General features: G+C 30.5%; 1 protein-coding gene across 1 annotated transcript in view; it reads left to right on the forward strand.

Annotated features, from left to right (window-relative positions):
- Window positions 1-13,433, forward strand: part of LOC135963695 (sodium-coupled monocarboxylate transporter 1) — a 151,197-nt gene that overhangs the window by 63,145 nt on the left and 74,619 nt on the right. Inside the window, exon 2 of the mRNA XM_065515651.1 lies at window positions 8,854-9,071. Within this exon, the coding sequence (XP_065371723.1) occupies window positions 8,861-9,071 (211 nt within the window). The 5' untranslated portion in view covers window positions 8,854-8,860. The remainder of the gene's footprint in view (window positions 1-8,853; window positions 9,072-13,433) is intronic.

Genomic DNA, 13,433 nt, shown 5'->3' on the forward strand with positions numbered 1-13,433 from the left:
TAGAATAAAACGAGAAAACATGCTAAAAAAATCAAATCAGTTGCCAGTTAAAAGCGCCCGCTAACTAGTACACAAATGTTCAGAAGCTGCAATAGTAAGAGTACTTAGATGTTATTGTATTAGTAAAAAAATAAATTCTGTTTTACAGAACTCTACGCTATACGCTCACCTTTATCTCAAAGTCACGATAGACGATTTTCATTTGGAATTTATCATGAGTGAGGAAGTGGACTAAGAATCTTTGGAACAGAGAAATTCTCGGTCTAGTAGAACTGAGAGGACTCTGTGGGTGGCATGATAACAGTTACAAGTGAGCATTATAGAACCATTAAACTCTTCGCCGTTTGCTTCACAATAGATATTTGGATTTTAACGATTTACAGCACAGTGGATGTAAATCTGTAATTTTATAAAAATAGATAAACAACTCGAAGTAATTAGCTTCACATTGTCGTTTTCATTCACATATTGTAATACCGTAGTGCAGAATATCTGCATATAATGAAACAGCAAGATTCAGCTAATTTCTTCTAATTTGTTTATTGTGAATCCATTAATTTGAATAGAGTGCAATATTTTTGAAAGACGGAGTTTTAAAGTTTGTTATTTTGTTGTCTAACTAATAAAGGAAATTTCAATACATTGGGTTCAAAAGTACGCCCTACATTTTTTAAAAAGTGGACCTAGGTATGGCAAAATTTTAAAATTTTAATTTTGAAATGCCTATAACATGGAAATTAGAAGAGATAAATAGCACACACAAGCATATTTTTTCAAGACCTAGCCGAGGGCGAAATCCTTAAAATCGGATGGGAAACAAAAAAATGGCACGTGTTTAAAAATTTTACATGCCTAAGGTACCCTCATAGCACCACCCCTGGAGCATTTGTAGCATCCATTTTAATAACTTAAACTCGAATACACCTTGTCTACGCCCAAGTCAAATTTTATCCCGATCGGACTAGCCGTTTAGAAATGCTAAATTTATTTCCAAAAAATTTTGATTCTGTCCCACTGTACAGTGTAGGAAATTGTATCTTTGTTTTAATATATTTGTTGAGTTTTTGTGCAAATGAGTTTGGTTTTTTTAATGAAAATCCAACAATTTCAAAAATCCCAAAAATATATTTTTAGCAATATTTACCATACCAAATGCTATTAGATATACTTTGGCTTAAAGTATAAATTTACACCAAAAAGATATAAAATATTAAGGACTTAAGGACCAGAGTCCTTAAAATTTTATATCTTTTTTATCTCTTATTTTTAATATTTTCTATAAAGTTATCTTTCAAAATAAAAACTTTTCTAAATTTCTCGTGTAACTAGAATATTTTTTTCTGAATTGCTATAAGATCAAATCACAAACTATAAAAGCTCTGAATGAGAATATTTGACAAGAGAGCGAGATCTAATCCGGAACAATTGAAACTCCGTTAAAAATATTCCAAATGGTCGACAACAATATAATTTTCTTTCAATTTAAAGATATCTGTGGTCATAAGCAATAACCACCTAAGTCGACTTAAGAAAGATTTGAGTTATTGCTACATTATTCTGTTCATAGAACTGTATGTATACGTGAAATCCCTACCTTCCTAACTTTCTTATTTAAAAAGTTATTAATTAGAAACATATTGGCTTCAGTCCTAAGGAAGACTATTGCATTTACAATAAGCGCCAAAATATACTTAAGCAATTATTATATCAATTATATTTTATTTTGTTTAAATAGCTTATAATGACTTTAGTTGCTATTGTTATTTTTCACGAAATAAATTTTCATAAAAAAGAGTGCTGTTATAAGAGCCAAACTAAAGATAAGCGATTATTGCAAAGTTGCTTAATTACTTGACATGTCAATTTTTAAATATGTAATAACAGCTTAACTGAACATATGTCAATCAACAATCAAAACACTTACTTTCAACAAACGCCTAATCAGACATTAGCACTTTCAATTTAGTATTTCTGAGTTGCATTAAGCGATGATATTTGTTTTTATTAAATATTTCTCTAATAAATAAAGCTTTTCTTATAATTTTTCATTTTAGCATTGTGGGGGTAAGAATCTTTGATTCTGCATTCTACTTTTTCTAATGCACTCTTTTATTTTTTTCAGAAACGCTTTTATAACTATAAATTGCTTTTTCTCAAAAACATGTTTTTTGAATTAGGCGGTTATTGCTTGTGACCACAGATATATCAAATACCTTTAACTTAGGGTTCCTAATTTCCCGGAATTTTTTCCCTTCCCGGCAGGAAATAAAAAAATCTTTTCATTCCCAGGAATTCTTTAATACTAAATTAAAACAAAAAACAATAAATTTTTTTCGAATAAAAAGTCCTAAACTTTTATCAGCGTTTAACATGAAGTATGAAATAACTACACACAGCCTTAAAAGTGAGTAAACACCAGTGATTTTGTTTTGATTTTTTTAAGATGATGAAAATCATTATAATCCGACTTAAATCTTTTTTTTTCAGAACAGAATCTATTATTCAGCCCAGTCTCCAACGAACCGAAACTTTTAAATTTTAATCGATGGCTAGATTTTAGGATTTTCATAATCTGAAAAAAAAATCAAATAATTTGTAGTGTTTACTCATTTTTGAGGCTGTGTTTATATGTGGTTGTACAATGTTGGTCCAACCTTTGTAGGGGTTTCTAATTTAATAGTGGCATTTGACCGGTATTGTCACACTCGTATCCTTAGTCTGCTTTTTTACTTGAAGCAAGTCTCTTCAATTCCCTTTTAAAATTGCACGTCTTGGTTAATTTCCATTTGTTCACTGTTATTGTAAATCTAACCATTTAAAGTATATTTTTCGCAACTTTTATTAAAATCGGCACAAAAATATATAATATTTCATTTAGAAATTCCAAATATTGTAAAATTTTACCTTTGACCTTTACGATTTAAGGGTTAACATAGTCCGGTTTTAGTAAAACATTCAGAGTATATTTAGAATTGTCTGGCCTATAATATTTTGTATAGCTTTTACTTAAAATTCATAACAGTAAGGAAATTGCTATCATTCGCCAAAATATGGCCAAAAAATTTGTTTTTCTCGAAAATCGCAAAATTTAAATCGCAGGTACGGAAAAACTGTAAGAGGTATTGACATCTTTTTTTCCTATTTGTATTCCCTATTATATTCTCAATAAATCCCTGTGTGATGACCAAAAAATACTGAAATTTGTTTAACAAAATTTTTAAAAATTTGAAAATGGAATTTTGAAACTATCGTTAAAAAAATTCAATTTGTTTGGTCATACCTGCGAATAGGTTAACGTTATCCTACGAAGACAAAAACTGGTATACAAGTAACTATGGATATATTTTAAGTAAAAACTATCTTTTATTTTAATATTTCTCAAAATATGTTAATTTTGTATCTACATTTCTTGTTCTAGTGGTCTGAGACACGTTAATGGCCTGGAAAATTTTGAATAATTTTAAACTTTTTTAACCAATTTTTGTATTTCGATTCTTTTATATTAAATTGCAAAAGCAATTGTTTAATGGCAATATTTTTACAAAAACTGAAAAAAACAGCATTTTTTTCCCCTTGTAAATGTTCTCATGAACTTTAACCCTCGTGCGGCACGCCAATTTTTAACCGATCAAGCTCAAACTTTTTTCTTTTATTTCATTAATATTTGTCAGTGGACCTATTTGCAATGACGTGAGCTTCACTGAAAAGTACAGCTAGTAAGATTTTAGGAAACACTAAGAGCTGTTTTTTTAAAATCTAACATAGTTCGTAATGTCAGAATAGATCCCTAGATTGCACACAGTCATTTTACGAAATTATTTTCTTGACAGCCCAATATTTTTCATATACAAAGAGAAATTTGGTTGGGTATAAATGTTAAAAAAACAAATATAAATAAAACGACAATTTAGTTAAAACGATTATTACGAGTAGTTGCCTTAGAAGAGTAGTTAAAATGTATTTTGAAAGATAAACAAAAAAGAGACTCTTGTGTACGCAAAATTACCTTGCAACACATAGTTTTGCAAATGAAATTTTCACACAAGTACTCGTACAAATAGACACTTTTGTGGTGTGCTCAAGAAAAACACTGAGAGAAAAATTCGTAAAATGTAAACTAAGATTGTCAATTTCTCAATCATCATTGAACAGTAGTTAGTGGCAAATACTGATTGATTTTTATTAATTTATTCACGAATTTTAAATATTCTAAACTCCTATTCTATATATTTTATATAGAAATTTTTCAAGTTTTTCTCTAAGTGCTACATGCGACAAAATTCATTGCTACTAGTATACTACTTAGTACCAATGAACTATACATTGGTGTAGTTACTAGTAAAATACACATTACGAACATCATTCTAATGATGTCTGGAGATTTGTGTATGTGTGTGTCTGTATTTGTGCATGTGTAAGTGTCAGTGCCTGTGGTTGTGGTAAAATTTACGAGAACAAACCGTGACTCTATAAATAGTGAAATACAGATCTAAAACAAATGTTAATTCTTTTTTTTTTTGTTTGTGGTAGCTTGGCTTTTCTGTTTAACTCTTTCTATATCTCAACTAGGGTTGTCAATTATTCGAGTTTCATTTTAATCGAAAAACATTTTGTGTTCTCATTGATATCCATATTGTTTATTTTAAATTGGAAAATCATTCCAACTCTATTGCAGAAGCGTAAAGTTTCCTAGGGTTTAAGTTAGAATTTATAATGTTCTAATATTGCTGGATTAATTCAAAATCTATTTGAAAAGTTAATCACCCCTATCGCGAATCAACATTTCACATGAAATATTTTCCCTTTTCCTTTTTTCGTTCATCAACTTTGTTCACGTGAAAAAAATTCCCCTTGTTGTGAAATTTTTAGATGGAATTTTGTAAACAATAAACAGCTGTTACGAACAAAATCAACTATTGTGAATGTAAAGTTCATCATGATATTCCCGATAGCAATTTCCCCTTCGAGGGAAATGGATATTTCATGGGAACAAAATTTCACATGTTATTGCCGATATGGGTGAATATCTATAGAAAATTAGTTTTTAGTCAAATGTTCAATGTAACCAAAATAGACAGAAATAGTTGTACCCAAATTTTTGTGTATATAAACTATTTTATTTTTGTTTTTTAATTTTAATTCGGAAATAAATATATTCGATTAATCGACAATTATTGATCAAATAATTTTTTATTCGCACAACTAATACATTTTTTTCTAAATTATTCGAATATATTTTATTCGAATGACAACCCTAATCTAAACTATAAACCGTAAAAAGCCAACGTAACGTACTTACAAGAGCGGTTGTAGCGAAGCTAAAGGGTTTGTGAGAAGCAGAAGAAGTGTGTACAAAATTTATTGTACGTGTGATGTTATGGGTAAAAAATGTAATTTTCTGGTTTTGTGAATTTAAGTAAATTATGCATAAAACACAAAAACAATACAAAAAAAATCACATATACATATACTTACATAAATATGTATTAACAAAAAAAATAAATACAAATGGTAACTATGCTAAAATGTGTTATAAATCTATGCAGTTAGTGGGATCAGGGATAATAGCATTGGGTACAATTGTACAATATTTTTGGTACAATTGAATAAAAGTTAATTGGTAGGCAAATTAGAGCCAAACAAATGATTTATTAACTTCAGGTTGGATTGTTTTCCTTATTTCTCCCAAGTCATTTTTGCAAACGAATGATAGTGTAACCAGTCTACGTTGCTTTAATAACAATGTGTACAGTGGGCAGATTCAAAATTTCAGCCATTTCTAAACTAAAATTTCACATTGCAAATTTGCTGTGGTCCTTCCAATATAATATTGTTACGTTTTTACCTTTTAACAACGGTGGTTTATTTCCTTTAAATAGCTCATATTCTTTTGATTGCAAATAAAAGCAGTTTAGTAGTTTAAAATTCGTAACAACTTTTTATTTCTTTAAATTTATACAACAAGATAAATAGTTAATATTTTTAAATACACACTTATATTTCACATTTTATGACCAAGAATACACTGGTACATCTTGATGGACAAAACTAGAATGTTATATTTCTTGTTATTAGAGTATCCAAAACCGAAACCGAAAACCGGTCAACCGGTTTTTTCATCTTTGTAAACTCCACCTATTTCGGTTTTTTTACGTTTTCGGTTTTTTGACAAACCGGTTTTTGTAAGACGGTTAACCGGTTTTAATTAAATGTATTTTCTAGAGCTCATTCAAACATATTTATGAAAATTGTTAGGTAGGCAAACAATTTTTAAATTTGTAATCAGGAATCCCGCAATTCCCATAAATGTCTTGAAAAATCCCAAAAATGGATTTTTTTAGTTTTTTGTCTATATTATCCATAATAGGGGTGGGAAGATCGAAACCCTTTTACAAAATAATTAAGAACATATTGGGCCATCTAAAATGGATTACTATATTTTAATACCGACTATGCGATTTGAGATTATTTGCCATAAATTTAAATTTTACATACAAAATAGGCGTATTTTGGATGGATCTAGTTCCCTCGGTGTAGAACATTTTTAAAGTTTTTTCATTTATGATATTTGATATAAAGTTAGCTTTTCAAAAAGTACAAATTTGTTATACACCTTCTAAGAAATTTTTTAGATAAATTAAAAAGATAAAAAGTACTTTTATCGCAAAAAACTAGCGAAAATTAAATTTTTTCTATTTCTCAAATTCAAATGCATATAACTTTGAACTTAGTACTGATTTTTAAACAATTTGTTTTTAAACGTTTGTTTCTAGTTAAATAAAAGAGAAATAGCGAACATCGGGAAATATGTGGGCCCGCTGTTATCAAAAAACTGGAGTAGGATGGGTAAAAATGTTAAAAATTTAATTTTGAAATGCGAATATCTCCTAAGGATTAGAGTTAATTGATAGCTAAGACAAGGCTTTTTTGTAGTGCTTGATGAGGAGATTCTATACATGTATTTTTCTTTTAAATCAGGGAGCAAACGAAGAAATATTATTGTATTAAATATTTAACATACCGAGGTGTCCTACTTTGGGAACTCTTGCCCGCGCTCTTGGTGAGCTCATGAGGTCTTAATTCAAAACTTTAATTTGAAAACATGTCTTTTCGCATGTCAAATTTCATTAAAATCGGACCAGCCGTTTAGAAGTTACAGATTTATTTCACTCTTAATTTTTCTACACCACTGTGCAGCGCCCCCTAGCATGAGTTTTAGGTAAAAATAAATATCAAAAATGGATTCACCGAGCCCAAAAATAGTAAGATACCACAACTTTCCGGGATAATAGAAATAAATAGGCATTGTTTTATCAAATTTTTAATGATTTTTTCTTTTTAGCCAGCGTTCCAAAATCACTAACTTCAAATGCGTGTAAAAAGAAATCTAGCGCTAAACTAAAAGAAAGCGTTGATGGTTTTGTTATAGAAAACGTAAGCTTTCATTTGCTTTTGGTTTTATCCCATTCCGAGTCGAAAAGTTCGATTTTGTGTCACAGTGTAATTAGTCATAGCTCCCATATAGACCCGCTTCCGAAAATCACTTTAACGTGCATAAATCGCTTAAAAATTTTGGTATACACACAAAATTCAACACAGATAACTTTAATGTAGACATAAATCACGCGACCTAATTTCATGGTGATCAGTCCATAATTGGTCATAGCTCCCATATAAGCCCACTTCCGAAAATCACTCAAAAATATAAATTATTGAAATTTTAAAGGAAAAATGTTTTTGCTCTTTTACTTAGTGTAGGGTATTTATTATATAGTCGGGCTTGACCGACCATACTTTCTTACTTGTTTTAATGTATTACAACATTAAAAATATCTTTAAAAAAAATAAACATTTTATTCTTGGATCGCAGATTTGTATGTATATTATTTTTATTGTTATTATATCCTTACGATTTTGAAGTCACCTGTTTTTGGACAAAATATTTTCATATTCTCCATAAAGTCCACATTTGGTGCGGGTCTGGTAAAATAATAATATGAATAATGTGGAATACATCAAAGCATCTGAAATTGTTGCCCGTTTTGGAATTCAAGCTTTGGTAATTTTTCGGATGTGCTTCAATCATGTGTGGAAGATATTTGGGGGCTTCTAGATGTTGATTTCAACAGACAGAAGTCCAACGGTGTCAAATAACATGATCGTGAATGCCAATTAACATCGCCACCACTCACAGTGACGCCATTTGAGTTTATTCGTTGCAGAAATCATAACTTTTGAACCAAATGATATAATCAAAAATTCAAAATGATTATTTTATATAATTGATCACGACTTTTAGATGCCTAATTATGGGTGGAATTTCCATTTTATGGGATGTAAAATAAAATATTTTTTATGTTAATTTTTAAAGGCTTTTATGATTTAAAATTTATTTAAGCCTTTTCTGCAATAATTTTAATCATAAAGGCGTTTAAAAATTAGCATACAAAATTAGTTAGTAATAAAGACAAATTATTGGGGTCATTTAGATGGTACCAGTTCATTCTATGTTGCATCACTGATTTATAGTATATTTCTGTGTAGCTATTTAAAACACTTTCTCTGTGTCATGCATTGTTCGTTACAAAAAAAAAACAGAAATCTATATATAAAGGAAAAAACTTAAAATATTTAAATGTGTAACGTGTAACGTGGTTGTCCTCTTTAACCCGGATTTAAATGCCAACCAAACACAACTGATGTTACTTTTTTTTATTAAATCACATTTATATTTCTCTATCTAATACTATCTTTTAGTTCTAATTTGAGTCTGTTTCTGTAGAAATAATTTATAAATTCAAATTTTTGCTCATGATTTTATTCTTTTGTTTTTCCTTCTTTGTTTATTTACAGCTTTAAAATGGCCAAGGAGTTACGTACATTGGGTTGGGATTATCTGATGTTTGTTTTGTTTATCGCATTTACTGTCTTCACACCACTATGGAAACGTTTATTTGGCAAAAAGAAACAACACAGTAAAGCCGATTATGTCTTTGCAACAGGAGGAGTTTCTATTATTGCAGTAATGATTTCAATTGCCAGAGGAACACTAGGCGTAAGAACAGTTTTAGGTGAGTTTTTTTGTTTATTGTGTTTCAATAATGATGACAGTTTCCTTTTTGTTACTTAAGAGGACTTGTGGATACATATAGGGGCGGGGGAGGGTTAAAAAAGATTAAGAAAAATACAAAATATTATCTTTTAGTAGAATTTAATACTCTACTAGAGATTCAAGGGAAAAGTCTAGTTTAATTTTATTGATTTCCTGGCACATTTTAAAAGAAAAGTCTTTAGGTCTTAAATATGGCTTAGAAATCATCAAAATTAGGTTTATGACAAGCACTCTACGACCAGCATTGTTAAATAATGGTGATTGATTTCGGAAAAATAAAATTTTTTACAATTTTGAGATACTTGTCGACCGAAATATGTGGAAAGAAGAAAAGATTTATTGAAAATTCTAACATTTGTATGAGAAAATTTTCTTATTCTTAAAATATAGTTCTGCGTGGCGTATGCAACCATATTACATTATTTTCAACCATTCAAAAACTTATAAATAACCATTAAGTGTGAAGTGTCTACTTGTGTACTTTTCATCGTTTGAAATGCTTATCGATGCCAATGGAATATAATATTGTTTAAACGCGGCTTCGCTGCTTGGCACGCATACGAAATGTCCAATTTTCCATGAGTCTGTCGCATAAATCAGACTGAATTAGACTGATGACATGGGTTCGATGTTGGCTTCGATGGCAGCTGTGGTTAGTGGCTTATGTACATAGGCCTGTGATCAAATAAATCCCACAAGAAAAAATCTAATGGGGTAAAATCGCACGATCTTGGTGGACAGTTCATATCACCACCACGTGAGATGACCATACCTTCAAATAGCTCGTTCAGAATGTCCAATGAGGCATCATCTGCGTGGTATGTAGCGCCGTCCTGTTTAAACCACATGTCGTTGCTGTCTATATCATCAGACCAACAGAAGATGGCAATCATCGACCGATATACTAGCGCTCGCCGTTTACGGTCAACGGCGAAAGCCAGAAATATATGTCGATGTTATCGCCAGCCCAAAATCCACACCAAATATTGACTTGGACGGAATGACAAACTTATATATACAGTTGCAACTCATGTTGAAAAACTTATCTCAAATTTTCGTTATGTAGTTCCCTAAAATTTCACATTATTGGCCAACATTCAATACAATACAGACTACTTCTGAGGCCACACAATTTTTCTAAATATACAATTTCATTTAAAACTTAATTCGATTTAAAAAAACAAAAAATCTTTCAGTCAACTCAAATCTGAGCAACAATCCAAGAGGTCAAGCAACAATTTAACAAACCAAAATCCAAAAACCTGATACAAAATCTACAACAAATCAAAACGATGTCTTAATGTTACAGTGTGTTTGGTGGAGATAATAAAACAAATATCCATTTGGCTTAAGTATTTGTGGGTATTACACGTCCAACTCCCTTTGCTTCATGTTTCCTTTCTCTGCCAAACAACAACACAAAAAAGCTACAAAGCAAAACATCTGTAGGCCTCAGGTCATGAAAAGTTTTTTTTCAGTCTTGTCTGTCGTGTAGCTTTTTTGTTCTGTATTATTTTTGCTGTTGCCATATACACATGAAACATGTAAGGTTTTGTGTCATTGGATCGGATCACCTTTATCCTTTGGTAACATTAGTACGAAGAACTTAACAACAACAAAACTTTAATAGATTTCGCATTTTTATGAACAAACAAATGTATATAATTACGTATTAGGTTGGGCCTTTTTTACACTTTTTCGAATTTCGATGCTCCTAAGCTCTAAAATTATTTTAAATAAAAAAAAAACAAATACTGAAAATTTTAGCAAATTCTAATAAAGTTTTAGGTTAGAAAACAGGCTACGAAATGTTTTTCTAAGAAATAATTTTAACAAATTTGTAACCAACCAAAATTACCTCGAAATCCGACAATCAGTTAGGGCCACCCTAGTAGATACACATATGATAATTTGTTGTTGTTTCGTATGAAATCAACAACAACTTTATTTGTAACAAAACATATTGTATGCCAAAAATCAAATAATCAAAACTTGGCAAAACTTATAAACAAATTTACTACGTCATGGTTTCAAACTTTGTAGACTTTATAGACTAAAAAAAATAATACACAGAGGACGGATTTTTTCCATTTTTGCAAGTGGTATCTTAATACATTCTTTTGGGCACATAAGGCCAAAGAGCAGACTAATGTATGGGTGGCTTTGTACGTATGGTATTGGGCATACACTAGGGTATTCAATCGATTAACCGTTAATCGGTTAAAAAATTTAAATAGGGTTTTTGGAACAATTTTTAAGGATTCAAAAAACATCAATTTTATTTAATTTTGATGCAGAATCGACTGGTGAAATCAGATTTGATATATATTCTACCGTTTTAGCTCTACACAAACAAATCTAGCATCAACACAAATTCTCTATTAAACACAACTACGCTTTCTTTTATATTTTCGTTTTTAAACCATTTATTTACTTCACTTTTATCCATTATATTTATTCAAATATTTTCACTTTGTTAATGTAAATAAAATTAAAACTCAATTATAAAAACAAAGCAGCGCAAACATTTTTGCAGCAACACTTTGACAACAACTTGTCAGCTCACGTTGAGATGCGTCGACTAATAATTTAACAACATTGCGTTGTCGATTCGTACCCGTTTGTTATACCCTACACCACCATAGTGGGGATGGTATTATGCGTTTGTGCAGATGTTTGTATCGCCCAAAAATATTAGTCTAACACCCACCTTAAAGTATACCGATCGACTTAGAATCGACTTTCTGAGTCGATTAAACGATGTCCGTCCGTCTGATCGGCTGGCTGGCTGGCTGTCCATGTAAACCTTGTGCGCAGAGTACAGGTCGCAATTTTGAAGATATTTCGATAAAATTTTGTGCATATTATTTTTTCATCCCAAGGACCAAGTCTATTGAAACTGGCTGAAATCGGTCCATTATTTCACCTAGCCCCCATACAAATGTCCTTCCGAAATTGGACTTTATCGGTCATAAATGTTTAATTTATAAATGTATCTCCACAAATTGCGCTCCAAATAAGTTTTATATATACAAAATTCATGTCACCAAATTTTGTTACGATCGGTCTACAATTAGTCATAGCTCCCATATAGACCCGCTTCCGAAAATCACTTTAACGTGCATAAATCGCTTAGAAATGTTGGTATACTCACAAAATTCAATATAGTAAACTTTCATATAGACACAAATCACACGACCTAATTTCGTGGTGATCGGTCCGTAATTGGTCATAGCCCCCATATAAGGCCCACTTCCGAAAATCACTCAAAAATATAAATTATTGAAATTTTAAAAGAAAAATATTTGGTCGGGCTTGACCGACTGTGGAGGTGAATTTAACTGCTTAGGCATGTTATACAATAGTTACTCCCTAACTCTTTCAGTTTTTTTGTGTATAAGTTTAAAATCAAAACAATTGCATATTTACTTAAATCAAGGTTAGTTTGCTATAAAAAGTAAAAAAAAAAATAAATCAAAACTATGATAACAATTTTCGTTTCGTATACATTTTTTTGAAATCTAATATTTTTGACTAAATTTTCTGACCAAAAAACGAAATAGCAAAGTTACACTGATTCGGTGAACAATAAACAATCTGTGCTTTTTTATTGAATGCGGTCTCTTAAAAAAAACTGAGGTTTACAATATTTTCAAAATTAATATATTTATCTAACCATAGCACCCTGTCGGCAAAGTTTTGCAAAAAAAAACATAAACGATGACTTCAAAAAATATAATTGTTTAGCAAAATGACAATAAACTACGTTTTAAAGACTATAGAAAAGGTGGTTAGTAAAGTGACCACTAAACCGCAAAGAGTTAACAAATCTGGCTGCGTGCTTTGGGTCATTGTCTCGCTGAAATACCCATGGAGTTACAAGACCTAAATTTTCAGCACATACTTTCAAATTGTCCTTTAAAATGTTTAAGTGGTTTCGGCTGTTCATTGTACTTTCAATAAATTTCAATAGCCCACATACACATTTGGCTAAAGAAAATAACATTTTCTTTTGCCTCGATTCTTGAATATTTAGGAAAAATACCTATTTTGAAAAATCCGGCGGCTCAAAACTTATTTTTACCCCATATAACAAGAATCGCTATGCGCCTTTGATGCCAAAAAAAAATTGACCCAGCCTAATAATTATATATATTTTATGAGTTCATAAATAATTACCTCAAACACACATTAACACGAAGTGTGGTTACGTTTTAACTAATAGTTATAGTGACAGTTTTCATATAAAAATAATTTTAACCGACAGTATAACTATTAGTTAACAACTAACCAGGCTTCGTGTTAATGGGGGTAAGAATTA

Source organism: Calliphora vicina, chromosome 1, assembly GCF_958450345.1.
Source record: "Calliphora vicina chromosome 1, idCalVici1.1, whole genome shotgun sequence".
Classification (NCBI taxonomy): Eukaryota; Metazoa; Arthropoda; class Insecta; order Diptera; family Calliphoridae; genus Calliphora; species Calliphora vicina.